General features: G+C 44.8%; 2 protein-coding genes and 1 pseudogene across 2 annotated transcripts; 2 read left to right on the top strand and 1 right to left on the bottom strand.

The window, feature by feature from the left end:
- Positions 1-1336: 1336 nt before the first annotated feature.
- On the top strand, positions 1337-3163 carry LOC125993820 (sphingosine 1-phosphate receptor 3-like; annotated as a pseudogene).
- A 69-nt stretch (positions 3164-3232) lies between these two features.
- il12b2 (interleukin 12B 2) lies at positions 3233-5464 on the bottom strand. Its single transcript, XM_049764095.2, has 6 exons — positions 5361-5464; positions 4831-5079; positions 4637-4739; positions 4223-4413; positions 3897-4045; positions 3233-3786 (listed from the first exon to the last, which is right to left on the bottom strand). Exons 1-6 carry the CDS (start codon positions 5431-5433, stop codon positions 3664-3666), a joined length of 888 nt encoding a protein of 295 aa, XP_049620052.2. The 5' UTR covers positions 5434-5464; the 3' UTR covers positions 3233-3663.
- Positions 5465-8077: 2613 nt separating this feature from the next.
- Positions 8078-11908, top strand: utp15 (UTP15 small subunit processome component). The gene is made up of 12 exons (XM_049762166.1): positions 8078-8249; positions 8589-8752; positions 8857-8949; positions 9075-9259; positions 9355-9533; positions 9621-9746; positions 9902-10037; positions 10122-10206; positions 10358-10513; positions 10644-10748; positions 10827-10960; positions 11052-11908. The coding sequence occupies exons 2-12, from the start codon at positions 8663-8665 to the stop codon at positions 11350-11352; spliced, it is 1590 nt and encodes a 529-aa protein (XP_049618123.1). The 5' UTR covers positions 8078-8249; positions 8589-8662; the 3' UTR covers positions 11353-11908.
- The last annotated feature ends 40 nt before the right edge of the window (positions 11909-11948 follow it).

The raw sequence follows: 11948 nt of genomic DNA, 5'->3' as shown, positions 1-11948 counted from the left end.
CTTTTACCTCCTTTTCTGACTTGCCTTGTTTAATTGGCAGCTTTTATTGCTTGGCATGAGGAAGCCACATTTATTTATTTATTTATTTATTTATTTATTTATTTATTTATTTATTCATTCATTCATTCATTCATTCAGTCCAACCGAATGTTTTGAACATGACTCTTTTCAAAGCCGCGTTATCAATAGAATGAGGCGAAACGTGCAGCATAAGCATTTTCTGACTTTTCACTTTCTGGGTGATACTTGTGACCTCCTAGGTCAGACGAGTGAGAGCTAAATCAAGCAGAATTGTTGGAATGGGGGTCACAAAGTGGGCACCAGATGTGCGGAAACGGCCTTGCTTATTTATTGGCTCCTCCCCCCGCCCCCCACTTATAAGTGTGTCAAACAAACCCTTGTGAAAAGCACCAATTGCAAGTGTATCGTGGCTCGACATAATTGCTTAAGCAAAGTCACGTGGAACATACATTCTTATGAGGTGTTCAAATGGAATCATCATTTCAGATCAACCAACGTCCGTTTCTCTGGTCGAGGCTGGTGGCGTCGTGCCAAAGCACTCTACTGACATCTGTTGGTCGCTAAAGGAAGTGCCACTGCTGACCCCAGACCTGCCTGCGAACTTCAAGTCGTGCTTACTGTCAATGCATTCATGTATCAAAGTGACCGACCGCTTCGGATTTATATATATATACATATATATATATATATATATATATATATATATATATATATATATATATATATATATATATATATATATATATATATATATATATATATATATATATATATATATATATATATATATATATTTCTTATACCTAACGTTGATGATTTTTCTTTCATGGGCCTGTCCGAGGACAAAGAGCCACTTCTTTCTTGTCAGCCCTTCAAAGTGGTTTTGAGAGTTCCTGCTGCCATCTTGTGGTTTTATTTAGTGCGCGCGCGCGCGCGCGCGCGCGTGTTTGTGTATTTCGGCTGCACTCGTGACTCCTTGCTGTATATCGGAAGGAAGGTATGAAAAAAGCACCCGGAATCGGAAAATGCATACAGTCCAACCAAATATCTGCCTGGTTCTTGATGAATACTCCTGTAATTCAATGTTGGTCATGATGGTGGGTGGCACTTGAAGAGCTACGTATTCAAACTCGGGCTCGGTGCATGTCAATAGTTCCAAGGGAAATCGACTTTGACACCCCTGTTAACAAACTGACGTTGAGAGGAGTCAACAAGCACCACTGGAGACACAATTGCAGATCCCGTCGAGACTCCGTCGGAAGGCCTCCTCATCACATATGATTACTTGCGCTTGAGTTCACCCAAGAACAGGAAAATGGACTGTTTGTTCCAAATCCCCCCCGGAGGTCAGCATTTTGCCTTCAAAAGGGGCGGTAGAAGCTCCGACGTGCTCTATTGTCGGCGGCAATGGGGGCAAGAGGATGCCCCTGAACTGCACCATCCCTCTGTCAGTTGATTTGGACTCTGCGGGTGACTTCTTGGTGTTCATCTTCCACATCGCGTTTGCCACCAGCGCCGTCTCGGTGGCCGGCTCGGTGGCCGCGGGCATCGCTTCCAGCCGCTCGCTGCGCATCCAGAACCGCTTCGTGTTCATGCTCAACACCAGCGTCAGCGACACGCTGACGGGCTTCTCCGTCTACTACCTGGGCCTGTTTGACGTCCAGGAGGGATACCCGTCCCGGAACGGAACCTTCTACATCCTCCCCTCCTTCCTTGGCGTCAACGTGTTGACCTTCTTGTTTGCTCAGTTTGACCGCTACCTGGCCGTCTGTCACCCGTTCTTCTACGACCGCTACGTCAGCCGCTCGCTCGTGATCGGCGTGTGCATCTTCTGCTGGGTCTACACCTACGCCATCCTCACCGTGCAGAACCTGGTGCCCATTTCCAAGGCGGCCCAGATCAACGCCTTCGGGGTCATGACGCTGCAGATCATCGTGTTGGTTAAGGTCAGATTTGGGGAAAGGAAAAGTCGGTCGGGTAAAAGTAGCCATTTGCTCCTCTCGCTCGCTCGCTCGCTCGCTGGCTCGCTGATACGTATCAAAGGAAAAGGGAAGTGTAGACCGTGCAGCGTTTGAATCATTTGGGCTTTGACATGCTTTCATTGTGCAAAGTCGCTCCAGTAAGTAACATTAGTCTCGGTACTTGCTGAAGGTGCTGATGACGGTCAAGTTGTACATGATCACCCGCAACCACCTGTCCCGAGAGCCGCCCAGCGCCGAGCGGGACAACAAGAGGGAGTCGCTGCGCATCATCGTTTTCGTGGTCATCTGCTTTCTGACCCTCTGGTGCCCCTCGTTCGTCAACATCATCGTCAGGCAGCTCACCCGGACCGGGGTCCGCTTCCGCAACGAGGCCACCAACCTGTTTGCCATCATGGCGCGCCTCAACGCGCTCGTCACCCCGGCACTGTACATTTGGGGGAGCCCGGCCCTGAGGGCAGCCGTGTGGAGGGTCGTCTGGAGGCGGGTGTGCCTGTGCCCCAGGCGGAGGGCCAGGTAAGGGCTCAAACCTTTCAAAGTTCTTTTCACCTTCACCTTCCACGTCTTTCTGTTTCAGAAGAATCGATTTAACTTCAAAGGTGTGAGCCCCCAAAAAAGGAGCAGGATCTCTGCGACGCAAGACGGCGCCGCGCTACGCTTTTTCTTTTCTTTGAATAATAGTGGGCTACTCAATCTTTCTGGACTCTCGCCTCTTCTCGTAAGCACGTTCGATTTCGCTCGTTCCAATTGCTCGTTGTTTGAGTTAGTCGAGAACTTGACAATGCAAAACATCATTTATGCATTCTTTACTTTAATGAGGGGTCGGTGACGTCATCTCCGAGTGATGTCGTGAACCAAACATCTTCAAATGATTTCATAGCAAGAGGTGTTTTTACAATGTTTAAATTGAAAATCTGCTGGAAAGCTTCATGTATCTCCAACTCATCTGTGGAGTCAAATATACATTGCTGTCTTTTTGGGTTTACGATGCTTCCATTTTCCTCCTTGGACCTGAGTTGACGAAACAAAAATAAAACAAAACAAAAAAAAATGACAAGTAACGCGTGAGTGTCTGGGCGCGAGTTGTGGGTGACAGCAGCTTTTAGCGACTGTTCCCATTTTGTATTTTGAAAATGTATCCGGTTCAGTAAATGACTACAAGTGCATGCACATATGCCTCCTTGCCCACGTTTCACTTTATTTTTTTTATTTTTTTTTAAACCCCCCCCCCCCCCCCCACTTCACTCACATGATGGTGTATGTGATGCTCAAATTTTGGATCACATTGCAAAAAATAAATAAATAAATAAATAAATAAATAAATAAATAAATAAATAAACAAATAAAAATAAATAAGTAAAGCCGAAATAAATACATACAAATCAAGCAAGCAACAGCTGGTATACCTGTTGTGGCAATTGTAAGTCGACTATGAAGCCCAAAACTGACCTCAATGAATGCAGAAGAAAGGGGGAAAGTGAGCAAAACACTCATTGAAGGAAGTGAAGGAGCAGCAGGTTGTTGCTTGCTTTCAAATAAAGAAACAATAAATAAACATATGAATAAATAGTTTGGTGTCAGAGTTCCGTAAAACTACAAAGGTCTCACTGACTATCGGACATACAGTACGTTGCAAGAGATGGAAAGGCAGCAGACGCTGTGCTCAGCAGTTTACATTTGTCCATTCAGTCCACTGGCTCCAGGCTGACTGCACCAGCTCGTCCCGGGAGCGAACCCGCAACCTGCTGATCTTCTTGGGTACCAAGGAGAGCGACGAGCGTCCCTTCTGAGATAAGCCAGGCAAACGCGACAGAAGTTAGTGAAGAGAAACATTCCAGAGCACTTCATCACGAAAACAAATGTGCTTTGCCGAAGAAGTGGGTCCACCTGTCGTACCTTTCCGTCATCTTTGTGCTCATATTCCACCTCGTGCTCCAGGCCGAAGAAACTGTGAGGGGTGGACCAGCTGGATGGAGGACGGACGGTCACGCTTAAGCTGTGATCCACTTCTTGACATTGAACAATTTCAGGACTGTCTGGTTGAACTGGGCAAAACACAAGTGGCAAGTTACCATTCAGCATCTTTTTTCTTTTATTACACTCTCTCTCGCTCTCTCGCTTGCAAGCTAGCTTGCTAGCTAGCAAGCTATTTAGCTAGCTTACAGCAATGCAATGTCATGTCTACAGGTTTTTTTCAGCATTAATCAGTTCCAATGACTCACTGATATCTCTGAGATAAAATGTCTTGGTCCTCCTGAGGAGGGAGTCTTTTTCGAGGGCTTCGGCCGTGAGTTCCAGCCTGGTGCTCTCCTCGGAGTAGGGTGAGAGCGAGTGGCGCAGCTCAAAGTGGAGTCGGCCATCTTGTTGCTCAACGGTGCTGTTGACCCAGCTGCACGAGTTGCCTCCTTCACGGCTGTGGAGAGAAAGCAAAAAGAAACGTGTGAAAGCCATCCCCTGCTACGAGGGAGCAGCCATTCTGCTTTTGTAAAACAGTCAGGTCTCTGATAAGTTAGGAATTGAGCAAACAAAAGGTCCAAATGATGTTTGTTTGTTTGTTTGTTTGTTTGTTTGTTTGTTTGTTTGTTTGTTTGTTTGTTTGTTTGTTTGTTTGTTTGTTTGTTTGTTTGTTTGTTTACCAATGCGGGTCCAGTCCGAGGCGTACAGCTTTGTACTTGTTGTCGACCCAGGTACAGCTAAAAGCGCAGTTGTAGGACTTGGCGCGGCAGGTGAGGAAAGAATCTGTAAAACAAACGATTTCAAAAGAAATAGGTAAAAGCGCATCTAAAATAGGAGTCGAGTTTTGATCAGCGCCAGACAAGGATCATCTCACCCAGTTCCCCCTCCTCCTCGGCCTCCAGCAGGAGATAAATGGAGGCGCTCTCCCCTCCGCTCCAGCAAGTGTACTCTCCCAGCAAGGGCCTGCCGACCTCCTTGACCAGTAGATTGGCACCAGCCTTCTGCACCTCATCTTGGTAATCTTCATCCAGGTCCTTACCTTTAAACGTCCATGTGACATCATCTCCATTGATTTTTGCACCGCACGGCAATGTGACCGAGGCCTTTATCTTGGCCGTCACAACTGCATGGACAGAAGAAAAGGAATTTGAGGCAGAAGGAATCAAATCCAAAAAGAAGTAGTGCGGATTTGTATCACTGAAGCAATGTTTTTGTTTGTTTGGGTGGAAAACACATCCTGAATACTTGGCAGTTGTTTGAGAAGAAAAAAAAAAAAAAAAAAGAAGCATTTTAATGGATGTCAATGGGTACCCGAAAAATCGACCTTAATATGGTAACTTCTAACAGCAGAAATACGGGGACAAAGAAAGGACAAAAGTACTTCAAATGTCAAAACATACGTACATGATTTGGGGAAGTCATTGAGTCCATTCACTCCCATAAGGCTGACGAGCAGAAGCCCAAATATCCGCCGCATTGATATCTGAGGGAGCAGAGGACAAATGTTAGCAATTCAAGACGCATGTAGTATTTAGATGATTTCTGGAAACACCACAATCAAAAGAGTCATCCTAAACAAGCATCCAATGTCCTTCACTTACCATTCTGGTGAAAAGACTGAAAAGAAATGAAGAACAAAAGTGCACTTGCTGCTGCTGCTGCTTCTGATCGATCATACACACCGAATGAGCGCAAAGATTCATTTTTATACTCTTGAACATAAACAAGCATCAGCAACATTTTTCCATCCCTGTGTGGGAGTGACAGATCGAAACTGACGGACAGAACGTAGTAAGACAAAGCATCACTCGCTTGACGGTGCACTTCTACAAGTATGACGAAGGAGAACAAGCGGGGTGATGTGGAATCCGATAAGAAGTGTGTGTGTGTGTGTGTGTGGGGGGGGGGGGGGTTGCCCTTGATTGATATACAGCTAAATGCACCAAGAAGGGTCTTTTTTTAAAAAAAAAAGATCTCTTTTACAGGCAGGCGCTTCCACAAAACATAAGATAAACTGCATATGTGCTGTATGTAAATAATGATTGGGCATAAATACAATCAAATAATCATATCTAGTCATATATTTATGAATAACCTATTTATTAGTAACTACTTCATCAATAAGTGGAGGTCTAGGATCAAAATCTTGACCCAACATGCTGAGTCAAATCCTCAACTAACTTTTAGACCCATGTGATAAAATAGCACTCAGAAATTTTGAATAAATAAACAAAGAATTTCATCCAATTAGACAGTGACGCCAGTGATGTGACATTTAAGTGGCCCCCCCCCAAAAAAAATTGCCCGAGGAATTTCCATTCTTATAACTCACTCACTCAGTGGGCAAGAGCAATTTGCTGGCAAATGACATATTAAGACTTCCTCATGCACGCAACAACTTCCTGCGGTTTCACGTTGTGAACAGCGACTCGCATTTCTTGCAGGGCTGGCTGCGCTCAAAGTTTTTTATCTTCATCAGGGATGGGAGGGTCACTAGCATACCTTGACATTGCTTCCTGTAACGTGCATTAGAAATCAAAGGTAGGATTTGAACATATTTGTCACTGGTTGTTCAAATGTGGTTCATGTCATGCAAGGGCCATAAAGTGACATAAATGTCTGTTAGCAGTAGTTTTCATTTGAATCCTATTGCTGAGATGTGTTGTCACTACTTTGCAAGCAGCCATTTTCATCTTTAATACAGTCAACTGTAAACTGGAGCCCAAGCCAACTCATTTTGCAGAGGGAACTGCATATTGATTCTTCAATTGATATTACAAAGTCGCGTCCTTTAAATATGCACGTTTGGGTTGAGTTGACATTTTGCTTTTTGTGGTTTTCTGATCTTCAACTTGATTGTGAAGGTCAAAATAGTTTTTTTTTCTTCCGCGCTACGAAACTTCCACTTTGAATCTGATTAAACGATGAGTGTCAAGAAACGCATATTACGAATATTTTCTTATTCGTCACCGTCCACCCCGGTTTAAAACATCCCCCGTTTGATGACAACGTACAGCTAGCTGCCTTTGTAAAAGGATCAGTGCGCCCAAATTTGGAAAAAATGTGTCATCTTTCTTACGCCATTCGTTCCACTAGGACGGGTTGCGTATGTGGGCATCGCAGAACAGGAGTGGCGGCGTTAAGGCAAAGAACTGCTGAATGAAAAACTTTACTTGTAGAATGAGACCGAGCTGTGTAGTAAAGGACAGGGCAGGGCAGGGCAGGGCAGGGCAGGGCAGGGCAGGGCAGGGCAGGGCAGGGCAGGGCAGGGCAGGGCAGGACAGGACAGGACAGGACAGGACAGGACAGGACAGGACAGGACAGGACAGGACAGGACAGGACAGGAAGGGTCACTTCTGCTCGATTGATCTCTAAACGTCCAACTTGCTGAAGACAGACTTCATCATTGTCTTCTTCCATAGCAATCACGGGTGCTTTGCTCTCCTCGGCTAGATAACCCCAAGGTTACACCTTGTACTTCTGGACACTCCAGGTAGGTTGCAGTTCTGGAATATGACAGCACTGGAGGATAACGGGGTCCTGGTGGCTTCACGTTTGACTCTTCTCAAATCTTTGGCCCTTAATTTACGTCTTTTCTTCTCAACACGTTTCTTTTGACCCTGTTGACTATATGCAACAAAACGTTGGACGCCGCAATATCTTGGCAATTTCAAGAGTGCTGCATCCCTTTGAAAGACTTTATGGGACTTTTCAGAGTCAGTTAAATCTCTTTTTTGGCCCATGTTGCCTGAGGAAAAGACGCTGCCCTGATTACATCTTCATTGATATAGGCTGTTGACCTCCTTAGGCCGCAGCCTCCCTCATTACACAAATACACTTCACTTGATATGCTTCAAAGCAATAAACATTCCACTTTTGTCCAATAATTGTGCAAACAGTGTAAGTAATAAGTCGACTCGCACAGCCGCCGACAGAAGCTCGGGGAGACAGAAACCGGAAGTGACGCATAAAGGTTCCTTCAGGAGGAAATAAGATAATTGAGAACATTGTTTTAGTTTTTGATCACCTAAAATAAATGTGTATATTATACTAAAATATTGTTAGATAAATGTAAATAGTCAGTCATCAAAAAGGTACATTTGTAATATTGTGTGAACAAAGAAGCGGAAGTGGTTACAGGAACCGTCATGGCCGCGTCCACAGCTCCTTGCGGCAACGTGATAAATCGTTTCAATGCCTAACTTTTGGTTCCTCCACCAAAAGTACTTTAGCATCCTCTACTTTTAAAAGTTTTAAGGAGTATTCACACCTGCCGAACTTGTGTTTTAAAAGGTAAGACAACCCAGACGGTAGTTTTGTAGCGAATGTAAACGTGCTACTCGTCTGCTAACTTGAATCTGCTTTTACGCGCATGTTGGCTTACGTAAGTACGTACGTTTGTTTTTAAATCTATTTTGCCATGCACATTTCAAGGGACGTATTCCTTATTTTAGCACATTTTGTTCACCAAACCTAAATGAATCAAATCGGTGGTGCTGTACAGCCCTGCCGCGTTATTCGAAGAATATATGAAACAAAGGTTTCATAGCCACTTTATTTGGTTGTTTGAATGTTTTGGATCATTTTCGTATGACTGTCAAGTGTTTCTTAGTCATTTTAAAATATGCCCAGGGATAAAGAGTATTTTGTGACCAACCAACCAGCCAGCCAGCCAACCAACCAACCAACCACACACGTGTGCTGAAATGGCTTCATTTAAACCGACAAAAATTCCAGTTTATCCTAAGCTTGGAGAGAAAGTCACCCAGGACACACACTACTGGAAAAACTACAAGGTGAGTGTGTCTCTTGGTCTGTTTAATGGACATGGGTAATCTAATGATGACGCTATTTGATTCTCAGTTGTGACACGTCGCTATCTATATTTTTCCTCCAACAGGCTCCAATCCAGATCAAACAATTTGGATCGGTCACAAACATCGACTTCTCTCCTGTGGCCCCGCATAATGTCGCTGTGACAGCATTTACACGAGTATGAAGTCTTGTTTTTCAGAATGCAACTAGCTTCCAATGTTCTCGCATGTTAAATAGTCAAAGTCAGCTTTATTGTCAATTTCTAACAAATAGAATTTGTTCATATGTTTTTATCCCTTTTAGATCCACATCTATGGCCCCTTCTCCCAGGAACCAGTGAAGACATTTGCCCGATTTAAGGACACGGCATATTGCGGGAGGTTCCGTTCTGACGGTCAACTCCTCGTGGCCGGATGTGAGAATTCGGTAGTGCAGCTGTTTGATGTCAGCGGCAAGGTGGCGCTCAGGCAATTCAAAGGCCACACAAAGTAGGGAATGGACTTGTTTGGAATCGTTTCATCATTTCAAATTGCCTAATGATGACTTACTTCTCTGACACCACTTGTCATATAAATGCGCTCAGGGCCGTCCACGTGACAGACTTCACCTCGGACCAGTACCATATCGTCACCGGCTCGGACGATTACACCTGCCGACTTTGGGACCTCCCGAATGTGCAAGAGCTCACCTGTTACCAAGAACACACCGATTACATTCGCTGTGGCGTCACCAGCAAACTCAACAGAGATCTCTTCATTACGGGTGATGAAATTGGAACAAAGCGGCAGCTTTTGCAGCACGATGAAGCGCAACGCTTGACCGTCCTTTTTTTTTCTTTCTTCCTTCCAGGGTCGTATGACCACACGGTGAAACTGTTTGATGCCAGAGTTCAAAAGTCTGCAATGACTATGGATCACGGCCAGCCAGTGGAAAGTGTGCTCCTGTACCCTTCTGAGGGCCTCCTCGTCTCAGCGGGTACGTAAGCGTTGGTGTGCTTTTTTTTGGGTCCAAATAAATAATGAGAGCTGAGCTGTTTTCATTCATGGAGGGGCCATTTCATACTTTTTTACCATGAAAGAAAAAAAATGCGTATCGTGAACGCAAATCTATAAGCACACTGGCCTTTCCAGGGGGGCGCTACGTGAAGGTGTGGGATCTGCTGAAAGGTGGTCAGCCACTGGTGTCACTGAGGAACCATCACAAAACAGTCACCTGTGTGTGTTTGGGCAGCAACGGCCAAAGGTTGCTGTCGGCCTCCCTGGACAGGTACGTAAAAGACGACGCACCAATGAATACTTTTAAGCCTATCATCCTTTTTCGTTTCTAATATTTTGTTTTTCATCTATTCAGACACGTGAAGGTGTACAACACGACCAACTACAAAGTGGTGCACAACTTTGACTACGCCACCTCCATTCTCAGTTTGGCTTTGGCTGTAAGGAAATGAAGTCTCACTTTGTAGAACTCGGCAACTTGAACGTACTGCACCGCTAATCTCAATCTCCACGGGGCTTTTCTTTTCTTTTCTTTTCTTTTCTTTTCTTTTCTTTTCTTTTCTTTTCTTTTCTTTTCTTTTCTTTGTACAGCCAGACGACGGGACTATTGCTGTGGGTATGACCAACGGCATCCTAAGCATCAAACACAGGAAACACACAGAGGAGTCAACTGAACTGTCAGTTCAACGCAGGCGGCGACCGTCCTATCGTGTCTTTGTAAAAGGGAAGAATTACATCCCTCAACAAGTAGGTTTTATTGGCATTTTGTGAGTAAATGCTTTGAAAATGATGAAATCATTTGAAATCATGAAAATGTTCCTTGCGCTTGACGTGGTCTAGCTACCAACCACTAAGTTGGGTCTCTAATTTTTCCCAGGGCGATTATCTCGTCACTAAGCCCATGGTGATAAAGCATCTGGCGAAATATGACAAAGAGCTGAGGAAATTCAATGTTTCCAAGGCTCTGGATGCAGCTCTGGAGGTATTCGCAAGCCAATGCCTTTTAAGTCTACTGTATTGGATTCAAAAACGCAGAAATGACCGCCAAGCAACTTTGCAGGTGGGGACGAGACACAGGAAGCCGGAAGTTGTAGTTGCCGTTATGAAGGAGTTGGATCTAAGAGGAACGTTGAAAAACGCTTTAGCGGGACGGGACGAGCGGGACGTCAATCGGCTGCTCACTTTCTTAATCGGGTGAGACTCGATCACGCCCTGCGTTCGCTTAACAATCGCAAAATGGTTCATGAGCAACGCTGACCGCTTTCGCTCACATCATCTTCTCCAGGCATATGCTCGACACCAGGTTCAGCCCCATCCTCGTCGTCGTGGCCGAGATGATCCTGGACATCTATCAGTCGGTCATCGGGCAATCGGCCATCGTGGACCGGCAGCTTTTGCGTCTCCAGGACCTGCTGGAGAAAGAAACGGACTTCCAGCACGAACTCCTGGAAGTGCTGGGTATGTTGGACACCGTCTTTGCTTCCCATCTCCCGAGGAAGGAGGTGCCGTGCCCGGGTATTGACATATCCAACGGCCTGGTGGAGGGAAAAGCAAGTAGCTCACAACCTCAGCCTAAGGCCACCTGATGTACTCTCCGATGGAGCACAGCACAACACAACACAACACAACACAACACAACACAACACAACACAAGACATTGTATTAAAACAGCCCCAACTTGCCTCAGAAGACACACAACTCACGGACTCATCTGATATCAGTTTGGTTCATGTTTCAGGATCCCCTTTAAATAATCACATTCAATAAATGGTGTTTTTTTTTTTTGTTTGTTTGTTTGTTTTTAAGTGAAAGTATTTTAGCTATACTTGTTAATGAATCGGTGTGCATTTGCCAATGGCTGGATGATGTTTTGATATTTTATACATTGACCAATGTTTATTAAGACCTGAATAAACTTTTAGCTCACTCCTACTTACCATCTGTGAAATGCAAAAGCTACATCAGGTTTTTGTAAATGGTTGAAACGGAGATAAATCAAATGATGACTGCCTTCTGTGATCCGTTTGGGAATTATTTTGTAACCCTTCTCCTGACTGATAACTTGGAACAATGAGGCCATGGCAATGCTTTGTGGGCCGTGGCTTGTGCTGTAATATGTAAGAAAATGTCTGGAAAAGCCAACTAGAATGTCTGAACTTGATTTGGGGAATATACATTTGGT

Source organism: Syngnathus scovelli, chromosome 3 (genome assembly GCF_024217435.2).
Source record: "Syngnathus scovelli strain Florida chromosome 3, RoL_Ssco_1.2, whole genome shotgun sequence".
Lineage (NCBI taxonomy): Eukaryota > Metazoa > Chordata > Actinopteri > Syngnathiformes > Syngnathidae > Syngnathus > Syngnathus scovelli.
Note: the sequence above shows the minus strand (reverse complement) of the source record. Positions and strands in the feature narration are given on the sequence as shown.

Bases quoted from the DNA above. Each gene is read 5' to 3' on its own strand.
- il12b2 (XM_049764095.2), bottom strand. From the start codon at position 5,433: ATGCGGCGGATATTTGGGCTTCTGCTCGTCAGCCTTATGGGAGTGAAT. The intron at 5,080-5,360 runs GTACGTATGTTT...CTGTCCATGCAG, and splicing joins CAATGACTTCCCCAAATCAT to TTGTGACGGCCAAGATAAAG. The intron at 4,046-4,222 runs GTGAGTCATTGG...TGTTTTGCCCAG, and splicing joins ATTTTATCTCAGAGATATCA to TTCAACCAGACAGTCCTGAA.
- utp15 (XM_049762166.1), top strand. From the start codon at position 8,663: ATGGCTTCATTTAAACCGACAAAAATTCCAGTTTATCCTAAGCTTGGA. The intron at 9,260-9,354 runs GTAGGGAATGGA...AAATGCGCTCAG, and splicing joins CAATTCAAAGGCCACACAAA to GGCCGTCCACGTGACAGACT. The intron at 10,207-10,357 runs GTAAGGAAATGA...TTCTTTGTACAG, and splicing joins TTCTCAGTTTGGCTTTGGCT to CCAGACGACGGGACTATTGC.